This window comes from Maniola hyperantus, chromosome 1 (genome assembly GCF_902806685.2).
Source record: "Maniola hyperantus chromosome 1, iAphHyp1.2, whole genome shotgun sequence".
Classification (NCBI taxonomy): Eukaryota; Metazoa; Arthropoda; class Insecta; order Lepidoptera; family Nymphalidae; genus Maniola; species Maniola hyperantus.
The window spans coordinates 8,382,164-8,395,552 of NC_048536.1; the positions used below are offsets into that span (position 1 = coordinate 8,382,164).

At 36.0% G+C, this 13,389-nt stretch overlaps 1 protein-coding gene across 1 annotated transcript; it reads left to right on the forward strand.

Moving 5' to 3' along the window:
- The first annotated feature begins 249 nt into the window (after window positions 1–249).
- Window positions 250–9,965, forward strand: Kap3 (kinesin associated protein 3). The gene is made up of 10 exons (XM_069509504.1): window positions 250–612; window positions 1,362–1,600; window positions 2,261–2,825; window positions 2,904–3,004; window positions 3,220–3,462; window positions 4,235–4,622; window positions 5,848–5,966; window positions 6,161–6,311; window positions 7,429–7,501; window positions 8,549–9,965. Exons 1-10 carry the CDS (start codon window positions 456–458, stop codon window positions 8,658–8,660), a joined length of 2,148 nt encoding a protein of 715 aa, XP_069365605.1. The 5' UTR covers window positions 250–455; the 3' UTR covers window positions 8,661–9,965.
- Window positions 9,966–13,389: the final 3,424 nt, after the last annotated feature.

Below are 13,389 nucleotides of genomic sequence, written 5' to 3' on the forward strand. Positions count from 1 at the left end.
ATGGAAAGCATGCTTCAATACCAACATTATAACCATACATTGACAGAAAGACAGTACTGCCAACATAACCAAACACTTGCGTAGGTATCCTATCTGCGTAACCCTCAGACAAGAATAAGGCCAAATAAGGCGTATCCTTAGGGCGTATCCAGGCGTATCCTCTATTAATCTGTGACTGTACCTTAGAGTAGTATTATATTAGGACTGTACCTTATCGATTTTGACTTGCAAGTTGCATGGTTGCAACCATAGATAATATACTAAGTTGCAACCTTGTTTGCTTTGCAATCATCTGTTTTGGATTTGTTTAGGTATTCAAGAATACCAGGATGTTGTTACTAACGCATTAGAGATTTACAAAGGCAATTTATAAATTTGTAACCATAAATCATTGATGTTGGAAGGCCCCACCCCCTCATAAATAATACAGGATAAATTAATGATCTGCATCTACAATGAGTCCTGTTGAAAGTGTGCCTGTGGCTGTGTTAGGTCATGTCGACGACTATGTTGAACTACTTTACGATGATATTCCTGAGAAAATCAAAGGGTCCGCTCTTATTTTGCAACTTGCACGAAATCCAGAAAATTTAATAGAGCTTGCAAGAAATGGTAAGATTGCTTAAGTGTTCATTATTTTCATCAACAACTAAGTTGTAAGTGGAACCTACTTCCCTATAGATAGGTCACTTTAGAATCCATATTTATTATAATTTGCTCTGCCCAAAAGATCACAATCCTCCATAAGTTCAATGCAAAGGAGACAGCTAATGGTACCAATTCTGTTGTGTGTAGACAATGAGGCTAATTCTGTTTTATACAATCTCTGACTTGAATTCTGAACTGAGATGACAGGTCTAAATATCCCTTTCATCTAAAGCTCCCTACAGAAAATATAGGATTAGATATTTTAGACCTGACAGTTTAGAGATTTGCGTCGATTCTGTTGTCTTTCTTCTTTCTCTAAACTAAATTCTGAGTATCTGCACCTCTTTCTTTTAATATTGCTAAAAAATAATGGAAAATGTATTTTACATTTGAGACTAAATTTTAGTGCTACTTGTACAAATTTAAACACTATGAGACTGGCACTTGAAACCTCGTGAAGGTTTGAGAGTTTTAAATTAAATTAAGTTTGTCCTTTTCTATTACATTGGAAAGAAAAATAAGTGAAAACTCTAAAATGTTGTCATCTGAATCAGTACCACTCTGTACGACAGAATAAGCCACATTCTCTAAATCTAGTTTTATTCTTTTACAACGGAATTAAACTGTGAAAGGAATAGCAATATAGTTAGACCCGTCATTTTAATTTAGAGTTGTTTAATTAAGAATTAGTCAGAATAATATTCTTTTTACAGAAGCCTTATTAAGTGCTCTGTCAAGAGTTTTGAGAGAAGAATGGAAAAGAAGTATTGAGCTGAGTACCAACATAGTGTATACATTTTTCTGTTTCTCAACATATATTGAGTTTCACTCAGTTATTATTCAATACAAAATTGGCTCTCTATGTATGGATGTCATAGATTATGAGCTGAAAAGATATGATCAGTGGAAGGAAAAAGTTGAAGGTAAAAAACCAGTTCTTACGCCAGACAAGGTAAGTGCATTCAACTTTTTGGAATAAAATTCAAATTTATTATATGTATAGTAAAACTAGTTGTTGCCCGCACAGTTCACAACGGTTAGGGAACTTAGAACAAACCTGTGACAACTGGAAGGCGACGTACACTGGGCTATAATGGGGCTACGCGACGTAGGCTGTCATGGCAATGAGCCTGGCAAGCATTTCATAATAAGAAATAATAAGATGCAATAGTCTGGTCAAAATAGACATTCAAGGTTACAATAATTTGCATAGAGCTAAAAGTTGATGCGAGTGTTGGGAACATCATTAGTCATTATAAATGAATTGTGAAAAATATGTATTTCAATTATGAATAGTAATACGATGAAATATTTCCAGGAAAGAGAGGTAATGCCCCATCATTTAGTTTGGCTCGCCTTATTATTTCCATCATAACCAAAATTGTGCAGTGTTGTCTACCACTAAACCACGTCAAAAAAATGCGCCGAGTACACTACTTCACAAGTGGTGTTGAAATGTGTGCATAATATATATATAGAATGTAACTCAACTTTTAGAATCGCCATAAAAAAAGTATAAATCAATTTTTGTAGGTATCTAAAGAAAGAAAATGTCTAAAGAAGTTTTCACTTCAAAAGCAATTGTATCAGACATTTCTTTAAATATTTCCAGAATGAATTACCAAAGAGCCGTATACCAGAACCAAAACGAAGACCCAAATCTGGAACATGGGCAGTGGCTGATGTCAACATACAAAAAACTCGCTCTGTAGTCTCTAGTTACCATGAAGACTTGTGTAATGCCTCAGATGAATTTCTGTCAAAAAACGATGAGGAACAAATGAAGAGAAAACTGAAGACTCTGTCAAAAAGACAAGAACAGTTACTAAGAGTTGCTTTTTATATGCTTTTAAACATAGCAGATAATGTTAAAGTGGAAGAAAAGATGCACAAAAAGGATGTAGTCGGCTTATTGATTGGTGCTATGGAAAGACATTCCAACATTGATCTCCTTATTCTTATTGTGTCATTTTTGCAAAAGTTATCCATATTTGTTGAAAACAAAAATGCTATGGCTACAAAAGGGATCATTGAGAAATTAGCCCTGTTGTTAGACTCTCCCAATGCTGATTTAATTAATGTCACCTTGAAACTTCTATTTAATTTGACTTTTGACACTAAACTACGCAACAAGATGGTGAAAGTCAATCTATTGCCGAAGCTCATACAGTTCACAAGTAGGTATCAGATGAATTCATTTTCATAGTGAGTATATCTGCACTTTGCAAGTAAAATTGCTTATATTTTTATTTCAGGTGACGATAAACACATCAATTTGGCGATGAAAATTCTTTATCATTTAAGTTTGGATGATCGGGTTAAAGTCATGTTTACTCAATCAGACTGTGTCAAACTAGTAAGTTTAAAGAATTAATAACTAGTTATTCAATGTTTTTTTTTTTCTAAAATCTTATAGCTGAGCTTTATCTCTGAATCTCTTTGAACAATTTTGTTGAAACTTATATGGCAATTTTACTCATACACCCAATAGATGATGATAATACTTCTACCAGATACTTCTTCTACGGGATACTAGGATTCTTAACTGAAAACATATATGTCCTTTTTCAGTTAACTGACATGCTACTACTGAATGTGAACAGCGAAGTGAGCTGCGAGGGCGGGCCGGGCACCACGGACGTGCTGCTGGCGCTGTGCGTCAACCTGGCTTGGAGCGAGCGCGCCGCGCAGCAGATGGCGGCCGAGGGCCGGCTGCGAGAGCTCCTCGCGAGGGCCTTCCGACACCGCAATGCGATGCTCATGAAACTTGTGCGCAATTTGTCACATCATGAGCAGAATAAGCCTCTCTTTGTGGTAAGCTCACAAATACATTAATAAGTATCTATTTACGTTCATATCTTAAAATCCTAATTATTATGAATTCAACATTTTACTAGAGTGCACCTATGAATATGAAAAAAAAGTTGTATTTATTAGGAAAATAATCTAAAATATTATTTTTTAAAGGCAAGTACAATTTTGCGAGTTTTAGGACTCAGGGTCAGGACTATTCCACAGGGTGGTATTTTGTGTGACAAAATTTAACTACTTATTCAGAGTCTTTTTGACCAATGATTTTAAGCTTGTTTCGTGGTTTAACGACATATTATAATGTAGATAATGGGTACATACCATACCACAACAAATTTGATGATTTTATTGGTCGATATTTCGACCTAGTTGCACGGGTTATAATAATATGCCTTTTTGACCCTTCACTCGACCCTGGCCTGTATGTGTTTCATGCTTAATAGGCTACTTGACAATTTTTTTAAGTTGGTCTTAAATGGTTAATATTTGTCCTATTATATCAACATATTTGTAAACAACAGTATAACCACAGGGTTATACTGTTGTTTACAAATGCATGACGTCAGAGCACAGATAATCTATCGGCCAAACATGGCCGACAGTGTTTTCACCTGTCTAAGAAAAATATTTTTTTAAATTAAAGTTTTACGGTTTTTAGGGCGCAAAAAAATATAGTGTTAATTTTTTTGATATAATAGGACAAATATTAACCATTTAAGACCAACTTAAAAAAATTGTCAAGTAGCCTATTCAATTTGAATATCAAACGTTGAAGGAGTTCGTCGGTGACATCGCGGATGCCGTGACCGGCGGCAGCGCACCGGAGGAGTTCGTGATCGAGTGCATGGGAACACTGAGCAACATACTGACCGTGAACAACAACATCGACATATTCGCCGTGACGGAGCGCTACTCGCTGGTGGCGTGCGTGCTGCGCCTGCTGGACGGCGACGCGGAGCTGGCGCTGGAGGCGGCGGTGGCGGCGGGCGCGCTGGCGGCGGACGAGCGCGCGGCCGCGGTGCTGGCGGCGCGAGCGGGCGGCGCGCTGGTGGACGCGCTGCGGCGCCGCCAGGCCGACGACGAGCACGTGCTGCAGACCGTGTTCGCCTTCCGCCAGCTGCTATCGCACCCGCGCGCCGCGCACTGCCTCGTCACCCGAACCGGTACCGCACTTGCCACAATACCATACTTTATAGGGATTGCCAACTAATCGAATCAGCAACTCTCTCTATCAAGCGTCAGCACTTAGTAAGGGAGCTTGTATGAAATAGTCATAATAGAATAGTAGAAAACACTAAACTTAAAACTAACAGAAGCCGTGGATTTTATGTATTTTGGAACAGTGTTGGCATTAATCGATTAGTTAATTTGATTAATTTTAATCAGATTAAATTAATCGTGATCAAACTTAGTTGTGATTAAGTTAATCATTTAGATTTAGATTAGATTAATATAGTAATCATAATCACGATTAATCACGCACAACAGACGGAAACGTTTAAGTGCGGAAACCAGCCCAGAGCGAAGAAGAAGAATCACGATTAACAAAATAAATCAATAATCGTTAATTAGATTAATATTTTTGACAGATTTAGGTAATTGTTTTTAAAACAAGGAAAAAATACAAGGCTGAGCTAGCGTAATTGCGTAATGCACTATAATACATTTGTAGTTACTAACTCACTATTCGTCTCGTCTCACTTGTTGTCTGTCCGTTTAGTACATTGATGTACATAAATAGAAAAAAAACCGGCCAAGTCAGGCTCGCGCAACGAGGGTTCCATACTACAGTCGTATTTTTTCGACATTTTGCACGATAATTCAAAAACTGTGATGCATAAAAATCTGTTTTAAAATGCACAGGTGAAGACCTTTCATATGATACCCCACTTGATATAGTTATCTTACTTCGATAATTGAAAATACTAATTATTAGTTCATGACCACAATTAAATTTTTTTGTGTGATTTAACCACAAATTCACAGTTTTCAGATTTTTCCCCGAATGTCTGCTATTAGACCTACCTACCTGCCAAATTTCATGGTTCTAGGTCAAGGGGAAGTACCCTGTAGGTTTCTTGACAGACAACAAAGCGATTCTATAAGGGTTCCGTTTTTCCTTTTGAGGTACGGAACCCTAAAAAACACAAAAAAACATGTGCGCCAAATTGAGAACCTACTCCTTTTTTGGAAGTCGGTGCTGTTGTTGGTGATGTGTATTGCTTGCTTTTCCTACTTCTTTAGTAGTGGGAGAGCGGACGGTGCATAGCATACTGCACGTTGTACCATACAGATTTGTCTGTTTTGGCGAATTACCTAGTATTAAATTAAGCTTTATATTCTTTGAAAGTCGTCTTTAAATTAAAATTACTTTTACATTATTTACAGAGGCTCCAGCATACTTGATCGATCTAATGCAAGACAAAAATGCTGAAATACGAAAGATGTGCGATGCTTGTCTCGACATAATTTCTCAAATGCAAAACGATTGGGCGGCAAGAATTAAGGTGATTTTTGTGTGCATTAATTTAAACAAATAAGATTTTTTTTAACAATTTTGTATAAATATCATTTGTACATAGTAGATTGAAACGTGTACTTTAATGTGTAGACACTTTAATTTCCTTTACGGCATGTAAATGCGCTGTGACGCGATTCGATGCGGTGTATTGTTTGTTGTGACACATGTGGCTGGGCGCAGGTGGAGCGGTTCCGGTGCCACAACGGGCAGTGGCTGTCGGTGGTGGAGACGCTGGGCGCGGAGGGCAGCGCGGGCGACGCGCCCGACGACCTGCCGCCCTACCTGTCCGCCGCCTACCTCACCACGCACCGCCTCACCACCACTAGCTCCGGTAAGGGTGATATTACACAGGTTACCAAAATTGACATCACTTTGGCAGAAAGGTGCAGAAGTTTTTTTTATATTTAGATACAGCCCTTATCTGCAATCTCGCCTGGTGGTAAGTGATGATGCAGTCTAAAATGGAAGCGGGCTAACCTGGAAGGGGTTTGGGTATGGCGCTTATTATACCTTCCTAAATTAGGACGTCCTAGTTAGGATTTAGGAAAGGAAGGCATGTTTCTGATAACACTTTCCTAATTTAGTCACTGAATCAGTTTACAGATAAAGTTCGACGGCGTCGGACGTGTCGAGTGCAACAATGGCGTCAAAAACTTGGCCTTGCCCGTAGCTCTCGCTGTTGGCTTAATTAAAATTAAAATAATAAAGTTCGTCAAGTGCGAGTCGGACTCTCACACGAAAGGTCTCGTACCATCGTACAAGAAATAACACATAATTATTACATATTTATTTATTTATTAACACATATTTATTTTTTAATTTTCATGAGGGCCCTTTTGATATTTTTATTAGGATTTCGTGCCTCAAAAGGAAAAAGGAACCCTGACTCGCACTTGGTTGATTTTTATTTGTTGTTGTCCTACTGACAGACAGATGGACGCACAGTGGAGGCTTAGTAATAGAGTCATGTTGGCATCCTTCGGGTACGGAACCCTAAAAATCATTTCTTCAATATCCCCTTGCAGACGCGCGGTGACTGAATCAATCGACTTGTCCGCGTGGGTTTAGGTTTTTTAAAAATCCCGTGGGAACTCTTTAATTTTCCGGGATAAAAAGTAGCCTATGTCCTTCCCTGGGTTGTAAGCTAACTCTACCAAATTTCATCAAAATCGGTCTAACTGTTGGGTATTATTAAATAAATTTAATACCGACAGGTTAAGGTTATAGAAACAAAAACTTACATTTTCTTAGAAAATGAGTTTCAGTAGAACTCTAGCTCTTACTGCTATTATTTTACAGGAATTTTCTGTGTGACTTAGTGCTTATAACTATATAGCATCTGTATTATTGTTAAGTGCTAACAAATACCTCGCATACTAATAATAACTAATCTACAAAACAAATGCACATAAATTATTTTATTGATTATAGATTCTATTATATTACAGATTCACAGATTTCTCTTAACGACGATTCAGACAGCTTCTCCGGGGAAGTTGACTTCAATCGTGCAAACAGCAGGTAAGGCATACTTTAATTATTTTTATAAATTGATTTTTTATGAATTCAGCAAGTAACAATCAGACACATTACAATAATAACCAATCTGAATAAATAGTTTGGTAGCTAGAAGTTTTTACATTTTTTGTCGGTGGCTCCACTCCCGTAGGCACACTTCAGAACCTCTTTGGCGAACTTTTTGCTTTGCGCTTTACATAAAATATATTATTTGACCAAATATAAGATTTAAAGGGGTACAGTACTGACAATCAGAACAACGGGCTTAAACGCCAATAGGGTCTTGGACTTTTGTCATAAAATGATGTGATTTTTTTATAGTGGTAGTTTATGGGGCTAGAATTTATTATTTAAGAGAATAATTATTATATATTTTTAACATAATTATAACCGTCACCTAGCGAATAATGACGTCACAATGCGTAAACGACAAGTATGTTTAAATTTTTTAACATTTTAACATTTTCCAGCAGAAATCACTCTATTTTTATTATGTTAAAAATTGAAAAATATTTGTATATACTGGCGCAAATGTGTGCTTGCTTCTATTGAGGTGTGTAGTGTACGCGAGCAAATAATGTAGGCTTGACGGTAATAATAGCAAGATCTTTCTTCAAGCGGGTGTTAATGATCAGGTACCTACTTTGTATCTATCTGAAATATCTACCCGGCGTTAACACTTCTTTAGCGCGACTCAGACTTCCTATTTATATTCTGTCCACGGAAAGAATAGTATAGAGCTCTTTCTGTTACATAATCCCATATATACAAACAGACAAAAATCTCAGTGAGCGTTAACCATTTTGAGAAACCAACTAATCGCAAATTAAACTATGTTTTCGAATGTTTTTTGAAAAAAAATCGAATTGAGGTGTTTTGGATTTAATGCTTGAGCATTTAAAGTGTAAAAGCGGGGATAACCGGGATACCTGTAGGTATAACTAGTAATGTGTGGCGTAATTTTCTAAAATAAACGTATTTTCATTCTTTCTTACTGTCTATAATTATGTTGATAAAGTACTAAATGCAAAGAAATATCCTATTTTCCAGGAATACTCAAGATGGACAAAGTGACGAGCTGTTGGGGCTTTCAGACTCGTTATCAGGAAAAACATCAGAAGATGAACCGCTGTTTACAAAGAGCATTAATGTATTCGCTTAGAGTCTTAGCCGATGATGTATGCGTGCTATTCATGGGTACATTGCTCCGCGCGTTTCTCTATAAAACGTTGCAGGATGATCACTCGACCGCCGATTCGATAAATAATATAATTTAAAAAAAATATAATAAATAATAATAGATTAAGATCTACTTCAATTTTTAGATCTTAATCTAAGCTTTTAGCTTGGTATTACATTAAAGACACCGGATCGTAAAATTATTTATGTAGTGTTGTAAAGGTGCAAACACATCACAGTGCTGGTATGTGTATCTTTATTCGTTACTAACTACTTATTACAATTTTCGTAGGGAGCTCTTATTTTTTTTAACTAAAATAATGCCCATGTCACTCAGGAATAATGTATCTTTCTACTGTGACAGAATTTTCAAAATCAGTTCAGTACTTCCAGAGATTACCCCCTACAAACAAACTTTACCTCTTTATAATATTCGTATAGATTGGAAGCAAAATGATCGATTGCAAACATGAACTTTTTTTGAAGACGAGCATAAGCACTCTGGCACGTTGACGCTAAGAATCGTGCCGTATTGCGTTTCAACACACCACACCACAGTAATGTGTCTGTAGCTTGAATAATCATAAATTTAGGACCCTTGAAACAGCTCCATTTTAAGACTATTTGTATTTTGGGCGAAATTAAACCGGTATCAAATCACAAATGGTAAAAGTATTTAAAAATAGCTTTAGTTTAAATAACTATAGCAATTGTTATTCTAGCCATACTTATTCTAGAACGCAATGCAGTTTGTTGCGTACGTACTTCCTGTAAAAAAAAACCCCCATTTCGCTCTCGAGTATATGCGAAACATGCTTTTATGCGAAAAATACCTATAGCACGCTTATTTGGATAGATGCAGGAAGTCCGTGATATATGAGAAACTCAAGCTTAATTAAATGCGTTTGGACCACCCTAATAATGATTGCGAATTAAGCTTGTGGTTCCTTGGATAGGGTCTGGAATACTCTTCCTAGATCAGTGTTTCCTGCCAATTATAATCCGGGTATCTTTAAAACAAGAGTGAATAGGCACCTTCTTGGCAAACGCGTCCCATCTTAGGCCACATCATCACTTCCCATCAGGTGTGATCGTGGTCAAGCGTGCGCCTATAATGAAAAAAAAAACCTTTTTTACCACGCTCACTTGCGTCAGGATAGCGGCTGATGCACTTTTGAAATAGAACTGCTTTTGCAAGTTTGCTTATAATATATGTAAGTGATGTACCTACCTAATGTAATGTGATACATTTATTAAGTTCTTACCAGTATTAAATAATTTAAAAATCTATTTTTTTACTAAATAACTTTATTTGAAAAAAAAACCGGCCAAGTGCGAGTCAGACTCGCGCACCGAGGGTTCCTACTACAGTCATTTTATCGACATTTTGTACGATCAATCATAATATAAAAATAAATACAAACTGCTTTAAATTATAAAGGTAAAGCCCTTTCATATGATAACCCACTTGGTTTAGTAGGTAATCTTACTTTGAAAGTTAAAAATACTATATCATGAACACATTTTAATTATTTTAGTGATATAACGACAAATTCACACAGTTTTCGGATTTTTCCCTTACGTGTGCTAAAAGACCTACCTACCTGCCAAATTTCATAATTCTAGATCAACGGAAATAACCTTGGACGATCTAACCTATGGACTTGTAACGCGCCTAATATTACGAATAAAAATGTCTGTCACTTTTGGTGCGGGACGAGGAAACACTACATTGACAACTTGACACACTCACTCAACAAAGTTTTGTGTCATTATTAACACACACTTATCTAAATCTTCAATACTACTACATTTTACGCACACTAATAAGTTATATATACATCAACATTCAACATACAAAGACATTACGAGTGTAAGACAGTCAAATTGATTTGCGATGCTACCGTATCGATATTTTAAAATATATCGATAGTTTTTCAGAAACAAAAGTAGAAGTAAGAATTTATTACTCGTATTTAATTACTTAAAACCAGTGTTTGGTCAGCGTAGCGTATTCTTGCATACATTCACCTCACTTAATAGGTAATTATCCCAAAAACTAATAATGCAACGTAAAAATAAGAAAAATATTTATTTAAAAAATATGCACATACTTTTTACTTATTTTATATCATTTTTAATCTTTTGTATTTTTTTATATAACGAAATTTTCATTTAAAATTTCGATAGTGAAAATGTGCTTATTAATGACCTTGGACGATCTAACCTAGGTTAGATCGTCCAAGTTAATGACTTATATTATTATATAATACAAAATAAACCTGACCGCGCAAAAGCCTACCAAACATAATTAGTAGGTATATCAATCAATAAAATGTTTTTTTCTTTCCAATCAATCATTTATTTATTGCACATTGGGTTTACATGGTAATTCCAATATGGTGTACTGTTTGTCCAAAAAAATTAAATGTAAGTTATTAAATATTACACGTATTGCCCTTACAAATTAGCAATGCAAAAATTTTCTCAATACCTGCCGCTTTTACCCCACAGCAAAATTCCATAAGACAGATATGATACTATGAAAATAAATTAGTAAACACACACGGTGGCCTCTTCTATTTTTAACACGTCATTATTTACCATTAGGTTAATGTTATGTATATTCTTGGCGATTCTCTCTGTAAAAATATCGAAATCTGTAAAAATAAAACGATTATGATAAATTATTACCTAATCCTCATCCTTGAGAAAGGTACACCTTTTAGCTACATATGTATTACCCAGTTCAGAGACACCCTACCCCGTTTCGCGCCTATCACTAAAATTGCGTTGCTTTAATATTTTTTTAAATGTATTAAGTACGTGAAATCACAGAAATCGACCAGTTTTATTACAAGTATAGGTAGCGAAAAAATTGTGGTAATTAATAATAACTATTCTTTACTTGACTTGAAGACGGTAATTTAGTCGTTAATAATAAAGAAAATGTTTTCATCGATATCGATAATCGAACCGCAATCACTATCACATGATTCTTGAAAATCGAACCTTATGTCCTATGCAATTAAATCTAATACTGAAAATTTTTGTAAAAATAACACTATAGTCTCGTGAGGAGTGCGGTATACTATAGACGGAGAGCCAGGGCCCAAAATACTGTTTGAATTTACTAAGGCAAATTTTTTTATAGTTCATTAGAATGGTTGCGTACACAAACATACTGCGGTCAGTCAAGTGAACCTGAGAACAGTGACTCAGGTGCGCTATCAAAGGTGTCGAGGTAGTAAAATGAATTTACTAAGGCTGAAAATTGTTATATAACTTGTATATTGCATATAAATAAAAGTTGTAATGGTTAGTCAGCAGAATATGGGGACAGAGCTGGTCAGTATGCGCAAAAAATTAGCCTTAGTAAATTCAAACAGTTTTTTGGGCGCTGGCTCTCCGTCTATAGTATACCGCACTCCCCATGAGACTAGTGTTATTTTTACTACTACGTAATTTCATTCTGTTCACGCGTATTCAAATTTTAACCTAATTTGTATATGTCGAGGGTTGCAATTGTTTAGAAAAAACAAAATATGTCTCGTGAGGAGTGTGACTCGTTTCTACCGAATTATTACGTACTCAATTACTGAATCGGTAAAGTTCTCGATTGTTATTTTATTATAATAATTTATGTAATTTAATTTATAGAAAGCGTTTATTACACCAAAAATACTTACTTATGAAATGAAATTCCATCTTTTTGTAAATTTGATGTGTTTGATTTGTTCTTGCACTCACTAACGGCACAAACAGGCATTTTTCACCCAGCATGTAAGACGTCGTCACACATCGAAAACGATTCTGACAATGACAAAATCGATTCCGCAAACAGTGTTTATAAACGCAGTGGATTAAAAATCCATTACTATTGACAGAGGGGAATAATCATGCGAGGCGCGTCCTTAGGTTAGATCGTCCAAGGAAAGAACCCTCTAGGTTTCTTGACAGACAGACACACAACGAAGTGACCCTGTAAGGGTTCCGTTTTTCCTTTTGAGGTATGGAACCCTAAAAACACCTCGTGAGATGACAGCCTCAAAATAGCAGTTATATTTGACGGTTGACCCAGACGACTGCACACGTGGCTTACGGACGCGTCGCGTCCCATAGTTTGTTTAACGCTTTTTTGGTAACTGATTCTGAGCACAACTAAATAGAGTACTCGCATCCTCTTCTTACGAATGTAATATGAAAAGGACAGACACAGTTTGACAGTTTTAAATTTAGTTTAGAGCTGTCAAACCTCGTGACCAGCTGCCAGGTAGCGTGCAGTAAAAAGAGTCTAAATTAAAAACTCATGTTCCATCCTTTTTTAGAATTATTAAAAAGAAAAAGATGCAGATACTCTTTGGTTTTTAAAAATTAATGTTCCGAGATAATAATTAGCCCTATGTCGGCATCGGTATGCAAAGTACTCTCAGCACTCTACTCAGAAACGGGAAACTATATGAATGAGCCGTGAAACGTAACAGACAGACTAACGGTTTACAATTTGTATTTTACGCTTTCGAATTTGTATTTTAGTATGGATATACTACACGACCACCGAGAGAATGCAGTTAGTTACCTATATCCATCGATGTCTAATCTCTATGGGTTATGTTGATTCAAGTATTTTAAAGAAATAATTGATTTGTTTTGAAATTTGAATACAATTTCTCTTTTTGAAGTTGTTGTGCAATGGTGGGTTGTAGCATTCA